Source organism: Pagrus pagrus, assembly GCF_965226575.1.
Source record: "Pagrus pagrus genome assembly, chromosome: 1".
NCBI classification, from domain to species: domain Eukaryota; kingdom Metazoa; phylum Chordata; class Actinopteri; order Spariformes; family Sparidae; genus Pagrus; species Pagrus pagrus.
This window is the reverse complement of record NC_140185.1, coordinates 26,960,031-26,980,707: the sequence shown is the minus strand read 5'-3', so window position 1 is coordinate 26,980,707 and position 20,677 is coordinate 26,960,031. Positions and strand designations below refer to the sequence as shown.

At 39.2% G+C, this 20,677-nt stretch overlaps 1 protein-coding gene across 3 annotated transcripts in view; it reads left to right on the top strand.

Moving 5' to 3' along the window:
• LOC311273248 (CUB and sushi domain-containing protein 1-like) overlaps window positions 1–20,677 on the top strand; it is a 396,934-nt gene that overhangs the window by 225,516 nt on the left and 150,741 nt on the right. For all 3 annotated transcript variants that reach the window (XM_084380198.1, XM_084380197.1, XM_084380199.1), the window contains 3 exons: window positions 6,169–6,250; window positions 9,974–10,098; window positions 16,083–16,204. In XM_084380198.1, the coding sequence (XP_084236324.1) occupies window positions 6,169–6,250; window positions 9,974–10,098; window positions 16,083–16,204 (329 nt within the window). The remainder of the gene's footprint in view (window positions 1–6,168; window positions 6,251–9,973; window positions 10,099–16,082; window positions 16,205–20,677) is intronic.

Here is a 20,677-nt window from a genome sequence, read left to right as displayed (position 1 = left end):
GGTAGGTAGATGATAGATAGATAGACAGACAGACAGACAGACGGACAGACAGAGTGCTAACTAGAACAATATAGAAAATGAAAGCAGCCCATCTTACAGTTACCTTCTCTCAGCGGTAACATTAGCTTACTGCTGAGGATGTGTCATAATTATAGAGAGGCTGAAAGATTGTGATTAAGGAGTTTTACTCCCTAGACAATGACCTAGAAGTGTAATGAATCATTGTGAGAGTGTGATTTATAATCAGTATTTTCTTCAGGATTGTCAGGCAAGGTGGCGCTGGGTTGCGGTCTGCTCAAATGAAGGTGATGCCACTGCTTGAAACTTGGAAATCACACGATAGTTCAGCACCAAAGCTGAAAACGTCCGGGGGAAACCTCAGAGTAATGCAGTCCTTTTAACCATCTGAATATTATTTCCGTCGTAACAAGGGGAGAATCCTGTGGGCTCAACGAAATAACACCGGGAAGACGGTTGTTGACTCTCTAGGTTCTCGGCTTGATTGACCCGTGAGCGTGAGAAGGTGTGGGGGAAAGAGAGGGCAGAGCGGCAACAAGGAGAGCGGTGGAAGAGAGCGTATCAACAAACAGCACACCGTACATCTCTCTACTCATCCTGCAGACATCTGAAGAGCACCTCAAAAGCTCTTACCTGAAACACGTCAGCTGATTACACACACACACGCGGACAAACACACTCTCCCACGCTCTCCCTTTCTCCTTGCACCGTCTCTCATTCACTCTTTGACCACATTTTCTTTTTTAATGGTTCATCTGTCAGCCGCTATAATGACTAAACCTTTGAGCTACACAGCTTTGCATTCTCAATGCAAATGTCTTTTTTGTGTTTATCCGTCTTTACGTTGCCCTCTAAGCCAGCAGTTTACCATTTCTCTCCAATTGCCTGAGCCACTGGTTTGTAACTCTGTCTCTTTGGGATTTCAACAACAGTTTCTTACGACAAAGAAAACAAAACTGACGACAGAAAAGACACAAGACTTTATGTTCAACCAAATGTACGTATTCAACATGACCTTGTTTCATATGCTTTACACTCTTTTTAATACTCTATTAAGCATTTTTCAGTTTTTAACTCTGAATAAGATAACTCGCTGTGTTGCTTGTCCCACCTAACGTGTTACAAACAGCACTATGCAGCAGACACATTTAACAATGGAGACAAGTGATTTCTCATGACTTTCAGATTGTGAATAAAAACATCTGTACTTTTGAGAGGAATGATAAAATAATAATAAAAAGAATCACAACAGAAATGTATGTAAACTTAATATTATGTCTTAATAAATTGATTGATTTGAATTTGACAGACGTGTGACACCCTGCAGAGTATTTCTGATATCCAGAGATAATTGCTCATGAAAATACAAAAAAACATGTGTCATGTCTAATCTCGTGGTGTTGAGGGCGAATGCTGACGGCAGCAGCCACATAATCTCTTTCTGCTTGTCAGCATGTTCAGTACTGTTGTAACTCTGGCTGCTCAGTGGATTCAGTCCACTCAGTGTCGTTTATTTATTCTTTAATCTTCAGGGAAAAAGCATTGCTAGCTTTTGGAATTAATAGGTAATAAAGTAGGTAAGTAGAGACATAAAGATGAATTAATCAACAGATTAGCTTATAACAAAAAAAAAAGGTTATCAACTGATACACAATGAAATTCTTGTCTTGTTGAGGGCTCATGGCAACGTCATCAGTCCAGTGGTGGAAAAAGTACTCAGATGGTTTTACTTAAATAATAGTAGCAGTCCCACCATGTAAAAATACTCCATGCACGCTCACTCTCCGCCTCCTTATCGAGTTGATTTCAGCTGTTCACATCAGCGGCTGTCTTTTTAAAATCCGATCCTTTCTCTGCCTTTGGTTCATTCACGCTTCTGTTTATGGGCGCCTGCTCCACCTCCCTATCACCGCCCAGCTTCATCAGCTTCATCATTTCATCAGCCTTCCAGTCTCAGAAGAGTCATCAGCCACCACCACCACCACCACCACCACCACCAGAGTCTGGACTCCATGGGGGGGCTTTCTTGCTGCTGCTCAGGGCAAGACACCCCTCCATCACAAAATCTCCCTCTAGAGTCGAAGCGCTAAAGACTTTGTGATGAGACTCAATTATCACATCGTCTGCTGTAATAAACATTTTCTTTACTTCAGTCACTTGTCTCTCTCTTGACTGAAGTAAATGTTGTAGGGTAAAAAGTATTGCATTTCACTATAAAATGAAATACTAAAGAGAAGAACAAGAAGCTTTGGATTGTAATTACTTGCCTTTAACTACTGCAGCAGCCACATAGTCTCTTTATCGTTGCTGCTGTGCTGAATCTCTTTACTTTATGGTCAGTGGGCTCTTTAAAATATGCCTGAAAACACTTCCTTCCCGAGTACCAACATTTTTCAGTCCTGACGTGCAGTCACAGTATATTGCACTGTTCATTAGGGATATTACTTACTCTTAGGGGTGAGTGTATAGTGAATAGTTTTGGACGAATGGCAGGAATAACTGAGTCGGTTGAATCTTTTTTTTCTATGAGAGTGGGCAGCTGATGTGAAGCGAAGGTCTTGTACGCAAGTCAGAGATGCCAAGTGTACATTAGCAAACGAGAAAATTAATCACTTTTTACGAATTCCCTAAAAGAAGTTGACTTGCAGAGATGAAAGGTTTGCTGAAGACACTTTGATGATATGGAAATGACATTACGCATCATAAGCTTGTGTTTAAATGTTGAATGGCCTTTTAAGTGCAAATATGGGATTAAGTCAGCTTGAGGATTTTTGACATCAGCCCAGCAGTGATATTTGGCAGCTTTTCTCCCCCTATAACAATCTCATGTTGTTTGCATGAGCTGGATTTGTTTCGGCAATATGAACCTTTGTATTTGATGCCAATGAAAGCCATTTGAACATGAGTGAGGGAGAAAGGGGGGATGAGAGAGCCGCAACACAGAAAGTGTGTTTTTCGAGTGTGTTTGTGTGGTGATTTTTGGACGGAACATCAAAAACACAGCAGAGCAACAAGACAGCTTGTTCTGTTTGCATCATATCTCGCACAGCCACGCATACGCGGCGTCTATACACTCGCAAACCTCTCCAGCACACACATAACACAATCGCACAAATGCAGCAAATCATTCATCCATCTTTTATGCTGGGTTGCACAAAACTTCGGCATCCCTTTGTAAATTGCGGCTAATGTGTGTGAGGGAGGGAAAAAAGCGGGGCGCGCGAGCCGAGAATACAAAAGTGGAGAGGAGAAGTGAGTGGGAGTAGAGGCAGATGAAGAGGACAGGAAGAGAGACGGATACAAGAAAAGATGGACGGAAAGGATGTGAGAGAGGTTTAGAGGTCAGATATTGTCTATTCTCCGTGACATATGTTATCACCAGGATATGCTCCTCTTTTTTTCACCGCACTATTGTAGTCCCTCTCCAGCGTTCTCCTCATTCCTATTTTATTTATCAGCGCCGTCCTTTCCCTTTATTTTCATGCTAACCACCATTTTTCATCCACAGACTTCCATTAAGACAGAGCTGGTATAAACTGGTTTCTGTCATGTTGTCTGGTCTCATTTACATTTACATTATGTTGTAGGCATCCAGCAGATGCTCCCAGCCGCAGCAAAGTCTAAAAAAAACAAAAAAAGAATGCTAGATCCCAAATAAGAGCCGGACAAAAAAATTGTGACGTGATTTGCTTTTGTGTTGTTTTTTTTTGTTTTGTTTTTTTTTGACGGAGCAGAACAGATCATGAAGATACACAACAAAACAGGAGGGGATTAAATGCAGAGATGGGACAGTTGTTCCAGCATTTTAATTGCATAAAAGCATTTTTTCTCCCTGATGGTTTTATAAAATGTTTCACGTAATTTTGTAGACTAAATGTTGAATTAAAATTTACACTATATGACAAGGCAGAGATGAAGTTTATAATATAAGCTGGCATAAAGGGAGGGACAGGAGCATAATTCCCGAAAAAAGTGGTGTTGTAGCACGTGTACCGGAAAAACTTGAAGGTCCTTGAAACTTTTATGAGTTTGAAACATTAGGAAAGTTTCAAATGTCCTGGATAAAAGTGCAGAAAAGTTGTATTAAAAAATTATGTAGCCTATATTTTTTCAAGGGTGGAAGAAGTATTCAAGACCTTAATTTACTTAAGGAAAAGTAGCAGTAAAAGTCAAATAAAACCTGTAAACAGTATTGCAGCAGGCCAATATGGACAAAGTTTGAATAAATTTGTAGCGTCACAAAGCTGGGAAGTTTTAGCTAAAGGTTAATATTCATAAGCTTGCCTTGTGTTTTTGTTCGTAGAATTTTAATCAGTATGATTGAAAACAAAAAATAGCATTTTCCAATGTGAATTAAAGTGGAGTTTATGTAGAGAGATGGAAATGCTAACTCTCTAAAATTGTACATAAGAGGTTTCAGAGACTTTGCAGAGTCCCATGTTGGCCATTTGCTCAGAGCAATTTATGAAATGTCTAGCTGACATCTGGCAGATTGAGTTAGAGCTCTGTTCGGGGACAAGCTAAAGGTCACATGGTCGGAGCTATTCACAGTTATGTTTTGTAAGGAAGTTAGGTTAGCTTAAATACATCTTGGTAGCTACTAACAGTATGTATCAATGTAGGAAAAAACATGAAGAACGAGCAAAATACAGTATACTGCAGGCCAAAGAGACACTACGCAAAATGTAAGTTGTTTAATTTCGTACGGAGGAAAAGGAGTTTACACATACTGACACTGGCATTAGGTTAGCTGGCTTTAACGCTCCTGACAAGCTAGGTTTGCAACTACGCCGCTGTGTCAACGTCTTTTATCAGTGTCGTTATGGGGAATAGAAGCTAGTAGTGATGTTAGCACTTGATGGGGGAAAAAACAATATGAAGAATGAGCGAAATATAGACAAAAAAACACACACAAAATAAACGTAAGTTGTTTTACTTTGTGGAGAGGAAAGGGAGTTTTCTCCACGTATTGATTTATTATTTGTCTGAAACTGTTAGCAAGAAGTAGACATTATGTTAGCTAACTTCAACGTCCGTGACATGCTAGGTTTGCAGTTAGCTCATTTTTCTTAGTAGCCTTCTAAACAGCTTTGTGAGGTGATGCTACTTCGACATTGTTTTATATTCAGCTAGAGTTGATTGTAGTCGTCGGCCTTAATGCTTCTTACAAATTTACTTCAGGATTCATTACGTTTATTATTGAGGAAATTTAGCCTTATTTAATTAAACACCTTCAGTTATAAGGTTCAGTTATACCTTCAGTTATAAGGTTCAACTTCAGTTTGAGATGTCAAAAGCAAGTAATGCTGAGGATACTGACATGTGTGGGTGATTTTTGCTTATTTGCTGTAATGCATTCAACTTATTGTCTGATATTTCCCCCACATTGCTGAATATCTGTATCTCAACTGTAAAATCCGTGGGTGGAATAATTTTTATGTGATAATGCTGAAACATCTTGAAGATTATTCTGATGGTTTTGTCTGGAGGAAAAACTAAAGTCAAAATGTCGGCCGTAAAATAACAACATATTTAGATGAAGACTTCTTTAGTTTCCAGACTTTTGTCAAAACCCATTACTGTTTCTTCATTGTTTCCTTTCAAGGACGAAAGCAAACACGCAGAGCTGGTTCTGAATTGTTTATTTTGTGTGGGATGATCTCCATAGACAGATGAATTACTAAAGGCTGATCGTGATAAATGTGTCCATTGCTGCTCTTTAATTAAAAAATGTTTTATCTTAAATCTTTTAGATTCTTATCCTGTCCGCCTTGTGTACTTTTCATCTTCTGATTTAGCCGAGAATAGAGTGCATACCCCATTTTGTGACTTCTCAACAACAGCTGAGGATATCTCTCACAGTTCAAGTCATCCTAGTGATGCTTGATTAACCACTTGACTGTCATCACATACAGTATTGAAAAATACTCATGCTTGTGGACATGATGATAAAAATGTTTTTTTCCCCCGTCACTTTTATTTTACTTTAAAAAGTGGTGTGTAAATATGTTTAATTATTTACCCGTCCGCCTAATATGATGCTGTGCATGCCTGTGACAATTACAAAATGTCCGTAAAGAGTATGAAAATATCCTGATCACATAAACATCCATACTCTCCAAAAAGTCCTCTGTCTTTTTTGTTTTTCAGTGAGTCAAAGCGGGCTTGCTGGTGATGTTTGTCCAGATCCTGGTGTTCCAGAAAATGGCAAGAGGATGGGCTCCGCCTTCCAGTAAGTTCACATTATCCCAGACTCAACTCTTCCCGGTCACTCCAAGTCTAATCTAGTATATAAAAAAAAGTGCCTTAGATCTTGTTGATTTGATGATCAGCTGAGGGATCATTATTATATGTGTGTCAGATGTAGAAACCAGACAAAAACATGATCTCACTCAAAGGCCTTTTCCTGCAGTGGATTACATTTGCAAGCTTGGCACAAGTCATCAAATCATTTGGATGATGAAGTGAGAAGAGGGATTCTTGCTCAATTTATGTTTTGCTGTTTTAATTCTTAAGTCAGAACAGCTCGGTTGTTGCCAGCACTGGGCCAATTACTGACAGTTAGTTGAAAATATCGAGCCTTGCTGCAGGCTGAACAGACAAAACACCCTTTTTTGACACGTTTTGTTTTTAGAGTACAGTCGAGCTTAGCAGGTGAGATGATTCCCTTGTCACCCCGCTTCGGCTTTATGAAATACTTGACTGTGCAACATGGAAGATTGGCAGTATGTGTACTGGGGGACTTAAACATTGTGAGTTTAGTTTCATTTAATGACTGTCAATGGTTTAAGTAAGGACTGTTTGAGTTTATCCAGGTTATCTTGAGGTTACAGACATTCAGGTCCCAGTTCAGATTACTTCTACAGAAATCACGGTGTTTTGTAGTTGTCCCTCCTCTCATGTTGGCCCACAGCAACCTTTAACTCCCAGACTAAGAGGGAGTGCCACTCAGCCCTTGTTCTGGTCCCCAAATTGGTCCAAGGAGCATTTAACTTACTAAAGTTCTCCTTCATTTTCTTGGCGACTAAAGTGTTTTGTAGTTTATGTATTATCATGAATAATTTATGTCTGTTGGGGACATGACGGTACAGCTCTGGTTTTCTCGATGTGAAGCACCTTATGTAAGTGGCCTGTAACAAACTTGAAAAACTCACATATTCATATTTGCAGTCTTTTAGAGGGGAGCTGTTTAATGCTTGTCAGACCTGCTCCACACCTGCGTACCAGTGTCACCTCAAGCAAAGCAAATTCTTCTCTACATTTTCAACCTGCAGATATAGACATGTTGATGTTGCCATCACACACACACACACACACACACACACACACACACACACACACACACACACACACAGAAGAAAGAGGTAATTGCTTCGAGAGTTTAGCTGCTCGAATTTTGCATGTGTCCCACCTGCAGGTAATGAGTGTTTAAGCTGCAGTTTTATTCTTTTGTAGCTGCTGCTGTCTTTGGGTATGTGTGTGTGTGTGTGTGTGTGTGTGTGTGTGTGTGTGTGTGTGTTTTTGTGTGTGTGTGTGTGTGTGTGTGTGTGTGTGTGTGTGTAACACTTACGAGAACACTTTCACCACTACTTAGTGGCTATAAGATAATTAATGAACACAAAAGAGCCTTGTGTCATCCCTGCCTCAAGTAAATATTAAATATTTTAAGCTCGTGACTGGAAACACTAAATGTTAGCTGTTAAAGATTTTACTAATTCATGTATTATTTACTTCCCTGTCTAAACACGTGGGACTCGGTTTATAGGCCTTGCACATTCGTGAAACACCTGCACAGGTGATTCATCTTTTCTGGCTGAGCGCTTTTCAGAACGAAGATGTAGAGACTCTGTTTGATTGACATCTTCACTTACACCTCACTTACTTGTTACATCTTACCTGGGACGATCTATACCTACACTATACTTCTTTAATAATTTGCATAAGTACAGGGAGTCTGGTGATCACAGCCCACCTTCAGCCTGAGTAGAGGTATGATCAGCCAGAACAACTGATGCACCTTTAATGTTGGTTTCTTCCAGTAAGAAGAACAAAAAGAACTGCCCTCAGGTGTGCATGAACTACTGGTCAGGAACTTCTTTTTAAAATACAAAAATGTGAAATTATCGGTTTTGTTATCAGCCATGACGAGCAGGTTGTTATTGTATTTGCTGGAAAGAACCGTATCATTCATCCCTAATCGAGAATGAAAATAATTGTTAGTCGCAGCCCTACACTGAGCAGCGTACATCTGCAATTCTTAACCTCTTCTGCTGTTACCTAATTTCCCAGGTCCAGGTTGCCCTGTAACTGTCAGTCAAGTAGTTTCCGACCTGCAGTTCTCCTCTGCCAACACAGACTGAGCTTGTTTTATACTGTTCACTGTTTGCCCTTTATTATAGTTTGTATAAGACCTCACTCATATAGCGGTTATACAAAGAGAATGGGAAGAAATGTTTGGGAAGAAGGATCTTGGCTAATAAACAAGACCTTGATGGACACAGGCATTTTTAAATGATTCACTCCATGGTGTCTGTCATCTTATCAGTAGAAAGGGAGCCATAATTTCATTTAATCAGGAGAGAGCTATTATGTAATGATTACCCCTCCCTACGACTCATCCACTTAACATCAGTGGCAGCTAAATTGTCCTTATGTTCCTCTCATGATTATGAGAAAATCAAAATGGGCATTTCATTTTTTACATTTATCAGAGAATTTTTCCAGGCTGAAAAACTTTTGCACAAATCTTTTAATGCTCAGCTCCTGGTAGTCTTCTTTACCATCAGCACTATGACTGCACGTACTCCATAGGTTACTCCATTAGTGGAGCTCTCTGAGTTTTAGCGAAAGTCATTACCTCCTTGTGTGTTTGCGTGTGAGTATGTACAGTATGTGTTAGTACGTATGCATGTTGGCATGGATGTGTTTGGTGTGTGTTACAGGTTTCTATCTAATCATCATTAAGCACCAAGATGCAGGAGCTTGAGCAGAAGCCTGGTCTGATGAAGTAAAATGGGAGAAAAAGAGGGAGTACATGAGCTGTGGAGAAAATAAGAATTTTCACTGTTGGGCAGTGTGCAAGATGGCTGTAACTCAGTGTGTCATGGCCGTTTCCATTGTCAGACAACCACGTACACAATTGCAATGAAAAGTTCTTTCAGGAAAAAAGCAATAACAGTAAGTTTTTCTCCGGTAATTGTAAATTTCACAGCAAGCGGCTGCACGTAAGGTATTTTCAGTGCCATCAGTGCCACCAAAGTAGCAGAAGCTGTAAAGTGAATGACCCAACTCTCCGTGACAAAGGCACTAACAGAGAGATTTGGCCGGGCTGTACGACTTCACAGTGTTTAACAACAGGGTGGAGCCACTGAACAACCAGAACCCTACGTAGCGAATGTTTGGCCAGGTGGTAGACTGCGGTGTGTGTCAGCAGGGAAGAGACATTAAGCTTTACAGACACGACACCATGCAGACTACCACTTAGATGGCTGAATGTCCCTCTCACGTGCTAGACAGCGGGGTGTTGGAGGGAATGGGAACACAGGAATGATCAGAACAACTGATGAGAGAGAAGGCGGGAGGAGTTGAGGAAAGAAAGGAAAGGAGAGCAAAGAAAAGAAGATAAGAGGAAGGTACAAATGACAAAAAAATACGGGGTCTTACAGAAAGAGAGGAATTAGAGATTCAAATTGGATGATCTGTGGCGATGGTTGTCTTCCACAGGGACCTAAAAGCCTCTACATCATTAATATCATGACCGTGATTCATAAATTATTTCTACAATTATCTCCTGGAAGAGCCCAGCTCTCTTAAAATATAAGCCGTGATGTAAGAGCTTTCTAAAAGTATCACAATAACACCTGACCGGGGCTTGGGAAGCAATCAGAGCTGCAGTCATCCTCACTGTTGTTACTGTTTTTGACAAGTGTTGTTATCGTTGTGTCTCCTTAACTAGAGTTGGCTCCAACGTCCAGTTCAGTTGTGATGACAGCTATGTACTACAAGGATCTAAAAGTATCACCTGTCAACGAGTCACCGACACACTAGCTGCCTGGAGTGACCACAGACCCATCTGCAGAAGTAAGTTTCATCTGTCATTTTATACACTGGTTTTATACGCTGGTTTGACATCTACCATGGTGATATTAAAGCATTTAAAGCAAGGAGGAAAAAGTTATCTGACAGATATAGACTGCATTCATTTAGCACATTTATCCTGAAACAGGTGCAAAGAGCTTTACAATGAGTCACATTCACACGCATTCACACACACTGTCATACACACTTATATACTGATGGTGGCTGAGCCGTCAGACAAGGTGCTGACCTGCTTATCTGGGATTCAGTGTAACGCTCAAGGACACTTCAGGGTGCTGTTAGTAGGTGCCAGGAGTTAAACCATCAACAGTGATGACCAACTACTATTGCCTCAGAGGTCCAACCGTTCAAAGAATTATGCCCTCACTGCTGTAGTCGATGTTGCACTGAAACTAGACTGGCATTTCCATTAGAAAGCAGGAGTATGTCAATCGAATACAATGTTGTGAGCCTGCACATAGTTCTTGGACCAGTGGACTTACAGGTCTTTATTAGGATTTGGCCATACAGATAAAACTTGTTAGTAAGACAAATTCATTGTTATATTTTGAATCCTCGGGATGTTGTTGATAATGAAAGTATAAAATAACAACAGCCTAACACTGATTGGAAAAGCCTGTTCCCCCCAAGCTGGACACTGAAGCAATCACAAGATTCTTGTCTGAATCTTCTGCTCAGGCGGGATGGGAAGTTTAGAACAAGAGCTGGACAATGCAATGCCTCACAGTCATGCAATTGTGTAAGTTCTTTGATCAGCACAAAAAAAATAAGTTAACCGCTCCTAGAAACCACTACCACAGCTGGACAATCTAATGCAATCCCCAAAAGAAAATGTTAAATTTGTGGCAAGTGCCACAGCTCTAAAAGTATAATATCACAGAAACATAATGAAATATATCACCATGATTTACATTTTGTTGTTTGTTGATGTGTTAAAATCATGATTCATTTTCTGACTGACTGGCTGAGTGACTAAATAAATAACTGCATGAGTGGCAGTGAAACGATGCAGGGGCTCTCACTGCCCACATGTTTACTGACAATACCCTGTTGGGTTTATTGCTCCACAATGAAAAGGCAGACAGTTAACACACACACCCATGCGTGCGTGCGCACAACACACACTTACATTGACAGCAAGTGTCCGGACAATGTCACACACTTCATAGCTGCAGCAGTACTTGCCTTGAGCTGTGTGTGTTTGACAGACAGGCAGTCCCAGTGCTCAGACACACACTATAGGGTCGCTGTCACATCATATTATAGTGTAAGTGTGTGTGCCTGTTTTTGTATATGTTGGTCCGTCTGGGACTGCAGGAACCCATCTGACTACATGATACCGGCTACTTTTGTCACGAAGAGACAGTAGAGATAGAGTAAGAGTGACGAGTGAGAGAGGTGGAAGGACATGTGAATATTATTTTCACAATAAGCCTATTTGCAAAGCTTATCTTCTTACTGGCTGTTCATATTTCCATTCTTACACATTTTCCTTTCAGTTTAGTTAGGTGACCTTGAACCAAAAATCGTTGCAGATTTTTGGTGCAGTACATTATTCTTTCTGAAAAGATCTTATCTCTAAGCAAAGTGTGGACTTGACTAAAGTGATTTTTCTGCTGGTTATGTAGGGGTATTGCAGTTTTGAAAGCATATGTCCAAGGCTGCGGTGAACTTTGCATGAGCCTTCTGAGCAATGTGTAGCGGTGTCAAAACTCCCAAGCTGTGTGTGAGGTTTTCTTTGTTCACCCACTCTTTATTCCACTGAATTATACATGTTGCCCAGCTTCAGCCTCCTCTACTATCGTTGATCCTGCCTTCCAAAAAGGTATTATACGAGGGGACAACGAACAGTAGGTACTGTCAATTCAAGTTGATTTGAGATTTAAAGGTCACAGCTGTGTAACAAATGGGATTTTTGAACCATGCTTAAGCAAGGTTTTTTACACTCAGCATTAATATATATTTTTTTTATTTTATTTTTTATGAATGAGACCCCAGATCTTTAAATCTTTAGCAATATTTCAGATTATAGAATAGAGTTTGGAGTGAACAATAATTACATTCAACCATGTGCTTCAAATTGAGAATTTCTAAAAGATACAAAATACACAAACAGGGGCCTTTTGTTTGTTTTATAATGTGCTGAGATGCAGTCTGGACAGTTTTGCAGTCTGTGATAGAAGATCACGGACAGTTTATTCTGTCCTGATGTCAGTGAGGAGCTCATTCCACCATTGTGGAGCCAGAACAGCAAACTGCATCATGAATGAACATTTATTATCCACAAGAGTGGAAAATTTGCCCATCTGGTAGTCCATTACACTGCCAGTATGGTTTTTCCAAGTGATAAGATTGTGTGCAAAACTTAAGAAAAAAGGATTAAAATTAAGTTTTTAAGGTTTGAACAAGCCTGATTCCTGTTTTCACCAAATTAATTGAACTACAGTATCTGATACAAAAGGATTACTGTTAATCACATCATATTATATTCAACTTTTCAGTTTTGGAGAGCTTTATAGAATCTTTTAATTTCTGACTTAACCTCAAATAGACTAATTTATTGAGTTATTGTTAAAAATAGGAGTATATAAAAATACCCCAGCTGTAACCATTGATAGTTTTTTAATTATATATAGTACTTAACACTGTTTGTCAAGTTGGAAAACTTTTCTTGTTAACTTCAGTGTACCATGCCTTAGGCAAAAGAAGGAGATGCACACAATGAAGCAAATAAACAAATTATTTATTAAACAAAGGGAATAAGATAAGAGAACGTAAACTAACAGTGGAATGTATAATAAGTAAGAGCAGCAGTGTAGGTGGGAGACGTTTATGAGATGTTGTATGGTGCAGCCAAGCCAAATGCCAACCAAAACATAATGGGTGTCTCAGGGAGGAGAAAATCAGCAACTGAGCTCTAGTAATTAAAAGTAGTGCTTTCACACAGGGCCCAGGTGTGCTTCAAATGACACTACACACAATGCAAATGGCTATACGCACTTCATCACAGCTGGGCTCACCTGTAGATCTATCATTTCAAACAATGTTGGGAAGAAAAACTTTGTTTAAACCCAACTATATTTCAGAATTTATACATTTTGTTGTAGATCCAAGTGTTTTCAAAGGTGCCTCTCATGCTAAGCTAAACTAGAAAAAAATGTATAAAATGATGCTCAAGACATCTTTAATGTATTTGCATTTGAATGGTGCAGAAATACAGACACTCAATATGCATTACATTTCATATTCCTTCACTGAAATGGTAAAAGAAACAGATGTAGAAAAATATGTTACTCTTTAACTGTGCCTCTTTTTCTATAAACTACAGAAGGGTTCATTTTGGGGAAAAGTCTGAATTCAAAAAGTGAATTTTCAGTACGGTACAACATAATGGCAGCTAGACACTGCAAATTCTATCACATACATATCTGTAATTACAGAGAGGGTCAAATAAGAGAGAGTGAAAAAGAGAGAGCAAGGAAAGGAAAGAGTTGGGAAACAAGTAGGCAGGCAGAGGTTAAAAATTCCTATAGTGTAGCCCTGGTGTATTGTGTTATCTGGTATGATCACTCTCCTGAGATTCAAACCCATGAGCCTCTCTCATTCTCTGCTGAGACTTTAATGTTAATTAGAAGCTGGTCTCTGGGATGAATCGCCATGAATGTGTTTCTGTGTGTCCGTGTGTATGTGTGTGCGTACCTGTGTGTATCGCAGTGTGTTTCAGCTCTTTTCTAATTAACAGGCAGATCAGTCATCTGAGGTCCTCCTCTCTCCCCCTTTCTCCTGTGGTATTTTGTGTCTCTGTCTCTTTCTTGCCTCTTGCCCTTCCTCCTTCACTTTCTTTTCTCTTCCTTTCTTACATTATTATCTTTCACCCTCTCCACTCACTCTTTCTGTGTCTTTCTAACCTCTCTCCCTCATTTCTTTCCAATTTGTCTCTCACCCTGTCTGTAAACTTCTTTAATTTGTTTTTTCCACCCATCTCTCTATCTCCTCACACGTCCACTATTATTCTGTATTATTCTTATGTTCTTCTGCTTATATCCTTTCTTGTCTCAAATGTCATTGGCCTTTTCTCACTCTAATGGCAGTGATTGCCTCCAGCTAACTCATTATGATAGATAAAGGGCAAATATATGATCAAATAAAACTTCCTCTGCAGTGTGACAGTGCTTGTTGACTACAACTGACTGAAAATGTCAAGAAAGCCCTTTAATATTACTGTGCTCAGGAGAGAAGGGTTTTTAAAGGGACTTTTGACACTACACTTTTTTCTGCCAAATAACCCGTTAAGGCAATAACACATCGGAGAGTTTATGAGGTACTGAAGACAAGAAATATTACCTTGAATATCACACAGGACAAAATCAATATATATAAAATAGAGCAATAGGAAGAATATTATGAAAAATGCTGTTGATAACAGGAATCTGCAGGCTCTTCAGGGGCAAAGGTACTCAACGTTTACCAGCAAAAGAAGAGAGTTTGGTGTCAAAAGCATATACCCGTGTTATCTGGAACATAGAGTTCCAAGTTAGAGCTCCAAGATAGCCATGCCAGCAGTATGTCAGCTGGCCAGCTTCTGTAGGGGGGACTGCCCTTTGTTCCTCAGCCCATTATTCCTAATCGTCTGAAAAAGCCTATTTGTCTGACAGCCCGTTATCCCCAAAAACATAAGCACTGTTCAGTGTCCCGTTGCTCGGAAATACACTCTCCCTGGAGTTTTTTGTCCTGAACACCAAAGTCAGGTGACCTTCAACGTCATGATAGTGACATTTGTCACCATGGTAACAATAATAAACGTGTAGGGATGGTTTACTGATCTAAAATCAGACTTGTTCGACACTTTAGTACATGGAAAGATGCTTCCAAAACTAATGATTGAATTCTCATCAGCCTTAACTGTATTATGAGATAAATGCTAACATAGAATGCTAGTATGCTAACACTCTATAAAAAATATATGTTTGGCTTGTCTTTAGTCATATGTTTTCTCAGTATTGATAAGCAATTGAAGTGAGTGGACAAAGTACAGGAAATAGTCCCTAATAAGTTCTATGCTAGCAAAAAGCTTCAATAAGCTCCATTAGATGAGGCCATTTTTTTCCTTTGACTAAATTGTTGTTTGTAGTTCTTGAGGTTGCTCATCTTTATTTCTTGGGTCATTGCGACCTTTCTGAATTTGAAGATCATTCGGAAATGTGGAAACAGTGTTTGCTGGACTTGACCTGACCTGACGACCACATTATAATCATGCAATATTTGGTTCTAATAAACCCCCCTAAGATGGTTGCTGATAACATTCATCACATTATCATGTTTGCCAGCAACGATTCTGGTTTAAGAGCCTTTGCTTTCTCCAACTCACAGATAAATCTCAATGTAGGAAAAGTGATGAAAGAAAAAGTTGTCAGACGACAGCCAAAAGCCTTATCTTCTATTTAACAGGGCTCTAGGTTTTGTGCTCATACCAAGGAATGCATTTTTGTGTTTGTATCCAATGCAAAAGGTTTCTGAAAGGCAGCACTCCTGTAAACACTAGACGCATGGAGCTCATGATATGATCCTTTTGGTACAATTGAATATTCTGAATTGAAGTCCTAGAATAATACATCATTCTTCACTGTATTCTGCAGTACAAATATACAGCACGTTTGATCTTTAAATAGTCCATTGTCACAATATTGCAATTAAAATCCCTCTTTTAGTAGTTAGCTATTGTTTATTTAAAATGATAACAATTGTCTTTTGAGATAACCGTATGTGTATCATAAACCACAGTTTGAGTTTTGGTTACATTGAAACCCATGGTCTAAAATAACTGCCCTCTGTCACTGCCACACCCTCTCTCTGTCTTTTCTCTTTTTAAGGTAAAAAGCCATTTGCAATCTGTGAGCGTAATTTTGATTTCCCCATAAATCTTTTTTTAAAACCCTGTGTCGCTCTGTCTTCTTCTTCCTCTGTAGCTCGTACCTGCGGCAGCAACCTAAGGGGGCCCAGAGGGATCATAACTTCTCCTAACTACCCTGTTCAATATGAGAACAACGCACACTGTGTGTGGGTCATCGCCGCAATGGACTCTGGGAAGGTGAGCTCATTTTCATTATTTTATTTCCCCTTTCATCAGGCATTTCCATAAAAAAAGTCTTCATAATCGGATGTAGAGGAAATAAACCTATACCTTGATTTTCTTCACATTGTCTGTAGTAATGAGATGCCAAGTTAACTTTTTTGTTGCAACTTTTTGTGTATTTTTGTTATTTTATGTAAAATATTCACCAGTCTATGTTGTTCCATTTTTAATTTCATCACTCAATATTGGCAGTTTAATATATTGCCCACAATATTGGTGATGAATAAACTATTTTTCATTTAATTAGCTGGGATGTCAGCATAGTGATGAGAATATTATGAGACCTGTCTGCAAATTATCTACTCTGACTATTGAAGATTTTTGCCAAGAGAGGCAAACTGTCCACAGGATGGATGCTAAGAATGTGTTATTTATTTGAATATTTTTTTTTCTTTATTTGTTTTCATTTTCCAAAAATCTCAGATGTCAGCAGGTTTAACTGCATGACTGTGAGGCATGACACTGCTGAGAAAATGTAAATATTGCATACACAGCCTCCCTGTGGTAAATAGAGATTAAAAAATGCAGTAGAGAGACAGGAGAGGTTAAAAGTTGTAAGGCAGACTAGAAACTATGACAAAATGTACAAAAAATATTCTATTATGTGGTCCAGAGTTGAGAAAGTTTAAGGGCTGTTGTTTTAGTCTTCCTTTTTTGTTATCCTGCTCACTGACTGAGTTCCAGTGCTGAGCTCATGGTCAACACACCTCCCCAGTTTTGTGAAGGCAACTTTGTTGTTGAGTCATTGTTATAGACATGAATAATTCATATACCTGTGGTTCAACATCTCGAGTTTCTCTACCTACAGTTTCTTTTGTGGTATTATCTCCATGTCTCGTCACATATCTTGTCTTTACTTCGACTCTCCTCTCCCAGCTCCTGTACTCCCTGCACTCCAATCTCTCACTTCCCTCTCCCCCGTACCCTCGGCTTGCCTCTCATTTTTTTCTTAACATCTATGTTCTTTATGCTCTACCCCTCTCTCCTCACCTCTCTCTCCCTCATCTACTCTGCTCAGCACTGCTCTCTTCCCATCTTTCTCTCATTTATCTTTCTCCTTCTATCATCTTCTTTCCTCCTTGCACTTTGATTTGTCTAAAATGTTAAGTTTGAAGATGGTGAGAGTGGAGAGAGGGAAGAGCTAAAAAGAGAGCAGGATGGCACAGAGCACATTGAAAACTACAGAGAAAAAGAACGAAGGAAAGCATAGAGGTGATTAAAAATCGAGCACCCGGAAGAGAGAAAAGGCAAAAAGACTGAATGTCCAAGCAGGTACTTGACATGTGACATTGAAGGTTTCTCTAAAGATGCATGGAAATGGAGTCTACTTACCTTGAAGCCTCTGAGGGAGTAGGATAGAGAAATTGTGAGATATAATTGAGGGGAGAGAACAAAAAAATAGAAGTTTGGAGAAAAAAGGGCTCTCACTTCTGTGTCTCTCTGACCTTGGGAGAAAGAAATCGCAACATATGATGACTAAGAACTTGAGTATATCTGTGTAGTTTTATCTCACCCACCTAGCTATGAGACTGGAATGACTTTGTATTTACTTTCCATTTTGGAGATTCTTTTCAAATCAACATCTGGGAGTCTGATTGGTCTGCATCTTAAGACATTTCTATTGAAGTGACATTAGCTTCACAGCCGTTGTTGCCTTTTCTTATGTTAAGTGTCTTACAAGAAATCACAGCTTTAGGTGAAAGGAAGTAATCAACATGGCTGCATTTGTAAAAGTTTAATCAAATGTAACACACATTATCAGTGATTTTGCGCGGTGTCAGGTGACAGACGGAAAGCCATCCTCTTGTTGTGTGTGTGTGTGTGTGTGTGTGTGTGTGTGTGTGTGTGTGTGTGTGTGTGTGTGTGTGTGTGTGTGTGTGTGTGTGTGTGTTCCTCTGGGTTTAAAATAGAATACAATACAATAGAGTATAATAGATTCACATAGCCTTAGCTTTTGACAGATGGAATGGGTTTTATCTGCTCTGTGTACTGCCTGTGCATACGTGTGTGTGTGTGTGTGTGTGTGTGTGTGTGTTGAAAATGCTTGAGGTTTTGAGAGCACTTTAAGAATGTGCTATAATGACAGATTATCAGCTACTACAGCTGCTGGCATTTGCAGAATGTCACTATCTACATACACAGAGGGAGAGACAAGGACAGAGACGAACAAGAGGATAAAGACAGTTACGGACTAGAAATGAATAGAATAGACTCTTAATGAATGACACTGAATACATTTAAATCTGTTCCATCCACAATACTGAGACGCTCGTATACTGTAAACACTTTATAGATTTTTTTTTTTTAAATTGATTTTCTAATTTGCCCCATTAAACAGCTTTAGACTAAATAATTTGCAATCCTCTTTATTACAGCACTAAGTGGAATGATCCAGCATAGCATGATTCTACACATTAACATGTTCATTCTCATGTTCTGAATGCATGCTTTCGATCCGCCTATCTAGCCAGAATGATGTGAATGTTTGGATCAATTCTGCTCACACCAAAAGTGAGCTGTGTCCAGTGAGTTCCAAGGTTATTCAAACCAGATATGATGTGCACCCTCGGCATTGTTGACAAAAACAGCGAAAGGCAGCTAGCTCCTCTGTGTAATTCTATAAAGTGAAAGTTAGAAGAAAAAACTACAATGTCGGGCCATAGATGCCTCTAGATTTGGACAATGTCTGTCTGTTCAATATTGTATAGCCTCTCTGGTACAGGATTTTTTAGGCTGAAATTGATATTAATATATAGAAGTTTTGAACACATTTTTTTTTCTGATATACATTTTTAACATCGATAAATTTTTTGATATGCAGCAGCTATGTCAGAATTATACTGTGAACCTGCAAGGCAGCTGACCAGTTCGTACGAGAGGCAGATCATTGATTCTTCAGGTGATTAAAATCAGCAAATTGTCTACCAGGCTTTAGCCCAACAATTCAAAGAGTTTCCCCAATGTCTTCATCCAAAATTTCAAGACTTGATTTAAATTAACAATGACAAGGTTAATCTACTTTTCTTTCAAAAATCTCCATGTCTAGGATTATCCCTACTGTCTATGAATATTCGTGAATATTCTTCAATTGTTTCAATTGTTGAGCTGTGAAGGGTCTGTTTTCTATCAGTAATCATCTCTTTGTGTAAACACCTTCCTTAAAGGCCCTTAACTTGTTATTTCACATACACATCTTCCTTAAGTTGCAGACACATGTATTCCCGCTTGAACATTGATCTTCAATCAGGATTTAATATGTGTATACAGGGAATGAGACAGATGATTAAACGCACCTTCCAATTGTAAGTGTATGATTGTATGTGCTTTTTGTGGCCAGTCAGAGACAGTGTAAAGAGATTTGGAGAGAGAATAGATAGATACAATAGAGATATTTAAAGAGAGCAAACAAGCATGAATTTAGATGAATAACAATTATCTTTCTGTACCCCATTCTTTTCTCTCTTTACATTTCTCCGATTCCATCTCAGACTCCTGCTCTGTCCCTCTTTGTCTACTCTCCTCTTCTTCATTCCCTCTCTCGCAGCCTCTGACTGACCATTATTCCAGATGACTTCTTTCATCAATAACATGTTATGCCAAATTGAGACAGAGATGAATGTTTTCATCAAAGTTAGCGTGCCTTTTGTTCCTTCTTTGTGTAGCTTTACGTGCACAGGTTTCAATAGCCGATAACTAATTCTGGCTGGTTGTGTGTTGTTGTCACTCTGTTAAGTTCTGAATAAAAGCAGCACAATCAATATAGTTTGTAATGGTCTGACAGCCTGTCTGCAAAATGCTGCAAGCGTACTTCTATTTGTGTGTGTGTGCCTGTGTTATTTGTGTAAGCGTGTGCACAGGCATCTGGTTTTGTGTGATTTTATGAAAGTTGACTGTGTGTTTTCTGTCTGCCAACTTAATTGCTAACTGCCAGAGGTTGTGAAAAACATGTTGCAGGGCAAACTGTCAACTTTCAGGTAGTAGTGAGGAAAAAAAAGGACTAAGCAGTGTGTGTGTGATTGTGTCAGTCACTTGATTCATCAGTATCAAGCAGATAATTATTTTGTTCAAGTCTCAGCCATGCCTGACTGCTCACACACATACACCCTGAAACGCATCATCACACATGCCCATTAGGCCTCTAATCATTGCTGTCTTTTTCCTGATGAATACATATTAGTGTGTGTGTGTGAGTGTGTGTGTGAGAGAGACAGAGAGAGGTATTATGATATTGGATGTTGGGTCATTTTCATGCATGAATCATCATCATCATCATTTTAGTGCTGGCAGGACACATTCTGTGACGTTCTATCAGTTTCTGTTAAATTTTACTTGATACAGAAATTTAGGCCAATAAAGGCCTTCGCCAGAATATGGTAAAGTCCTGTCTGATTCTATGACAGTACATTGTTTTGTAACATGACTGCAGAA